This window comes from Rhinolophus hipposideros (genome assembly GCF_964194185.1).
Source record: "Rhinolophus hipposideros genome assembly, chromosome: 10".
NCBI classification, from domain to species: Eukaryota; Metazoa; Chordata; class Mammalia; order Chiroptera; family Rhinolophidae; genus Rhinolophus; species Rhinolophus hipposideros.
Window position 1 is genome coordinate 34,356,933 of NC_138056.1, and position 1,672 is coordinate 34,358,604.

At 49.8% G+C, this 1,672-nt stretch overlaps 1 protein-coding gene across 1 annotated transcript; it reads left to right on the forward strand.

The window, feature by feature from the left end:
• Positions 1–269: 269 nt before the first annotated feature.
• On the forward strand, positions 270–1,274 carry LOC308504101 (mas-related G-protein coupled receptor member X2-like; the record flags this gene model as incomplete). The annotated part of the gene is made up of 1 exon (XM_081064195.1): positions 270–1,274. The coding sequence occupies exon 1, from the start codon at positions 288–290 to the stop codon at positions 1,272–1,274; it is 987 nt and encodes a 328-aa protein (XP_080920321.1). The 5' UTR covers positions 270–287.
• Positions 1,275–1,672: the final 398 nt, after the last annotated feature.

Below are 1,672 nucleotides of genomic sequence, written 5' to 3' on the forward strand. Positions count from 1 at the left end.
CATGATGGGATTACAGAATATTCCCATATCAGTAGCTGGTCTGTATTGCAGTAGAGAGAACATAGGCTCTAGAATCATATAGAACTGTGTTTAAATTCAGGTTCCAGGACACCAGGGCTCTGTGGCCTTCAGGAAGTACCTTAATCTCTGCAAGCCTCCATTTCCCTCCTTTGTAACACAGGGACAGTAATTCTCCTGCAGCAGGGTGGCCATGAGAGTCAGAGATCACACAGCAGGTGCTAAAGTCCCGTTTCTGTTCTAGTGACACCAATGGAGGGGTCCCAAGCATGAATGCAATGGTCACAGCCTGGGGGACTGCACTTACTCCAACGAATGGAAGTGACCAAGCCACTCCTAAATGTGACACAGTGACCCTGATCCCAGCCCTTCCGGTCTTCATCATAGCCCTGGTGGGGCTGGCAGGAAACGCGGTTGTGCTGTGGCTCCTGGGCTTCCACATGCGGAGGACCTCCTTCTCTGTCTACATCGTCAACCTGGCGGGAGCCGACTTCCTCTTCCTCTGCTGCCAGATTACATGTTCCCTGGAGGCACTCATCAAATACTTCCATTCCATCCCTATTGGCATACCCTGCTTTTTCATTACTATGTCGATCTTTGCCTACATCACAGGCCTGAGCATTCTCAGTGCCATTAGCACTGAGCGCTGCCTGTCCGTCCTGTGCCCCATCTGGTACCGCTGCCATCGCCCCAGACACATGTCGACTGTCATGTGTGCCCTGCTCTGGGCCCTGTCCCTGCTGTTGAGCATCCTGAATGGGAACTACTGTGGTTTCCTGTTTAGGAATCGTGACAAAGATTGGTGTCGGTCATTTGATTTCATCACTGTTGGGTGGCTGATTTTCTTATTTGTCCTTCTCACAGCGTGCAGCCTGGCCCTGGTGACCAGACTGCTGTGTGGCTCCCAGCGGGTGCAGCTGACCAAGCTGTATGTGACTGTCCTGCTCACAGTGCTGGTCTGCCTCCTCTGTGGCCTGCCTTTTGGCTTCAAGTGGTTTCTGTGGTACTGGATTGAGCATCCTTGCAGCACGTTCTCAGATTTTCTTAGAAGGACTGGGATTACCCTGTCTAGTCTTAACAGCAGTGCCAACCCCATCATTTACTTTTTTGTTGGCTCCTTTAGACAACAGCGGAAGCTGCAGCACACCCTGAAGCTGGTTCTCCAGAGGGCTCTGGAGGACATAGCTGAGGAGAAGAAAAGTGAAGGAAGCCTTCCTCAGGAAACCAGGGAGATTTCGGGAAGCAATTTCATGTAGTGATTCTGTATCAAACAAGGCTCAGTCACAGAAGTAGTATTTATCGAAGTTTATGTGTATAATTGTGTAAGGGTACACACACACACACACACACACACACACACACATACACGGTTAATATGTCTCTGTAAGGCTGTTGTCTGTTTGATGCTAGAGCTTGAAGTTTGCAAGGCAAGCTAGAACTGGGAACAGGAGCTAAAACCCATGAGAACTGACCACAATGCATGTCAGTCTCTCTAAGTGCCTGCAGTTTTGATGATGTGGGAATTCTGAAGGAGAAGTTGGCTTCCTTCATCATGGAGCTAAACACATACCTGGTCCAGGAGTCAGAGATACTGAGGGAAGATCCAAGCAAAGGTAGAGCAGCTGCAGGCCCAGCTGCTGCTTTATACCAATTT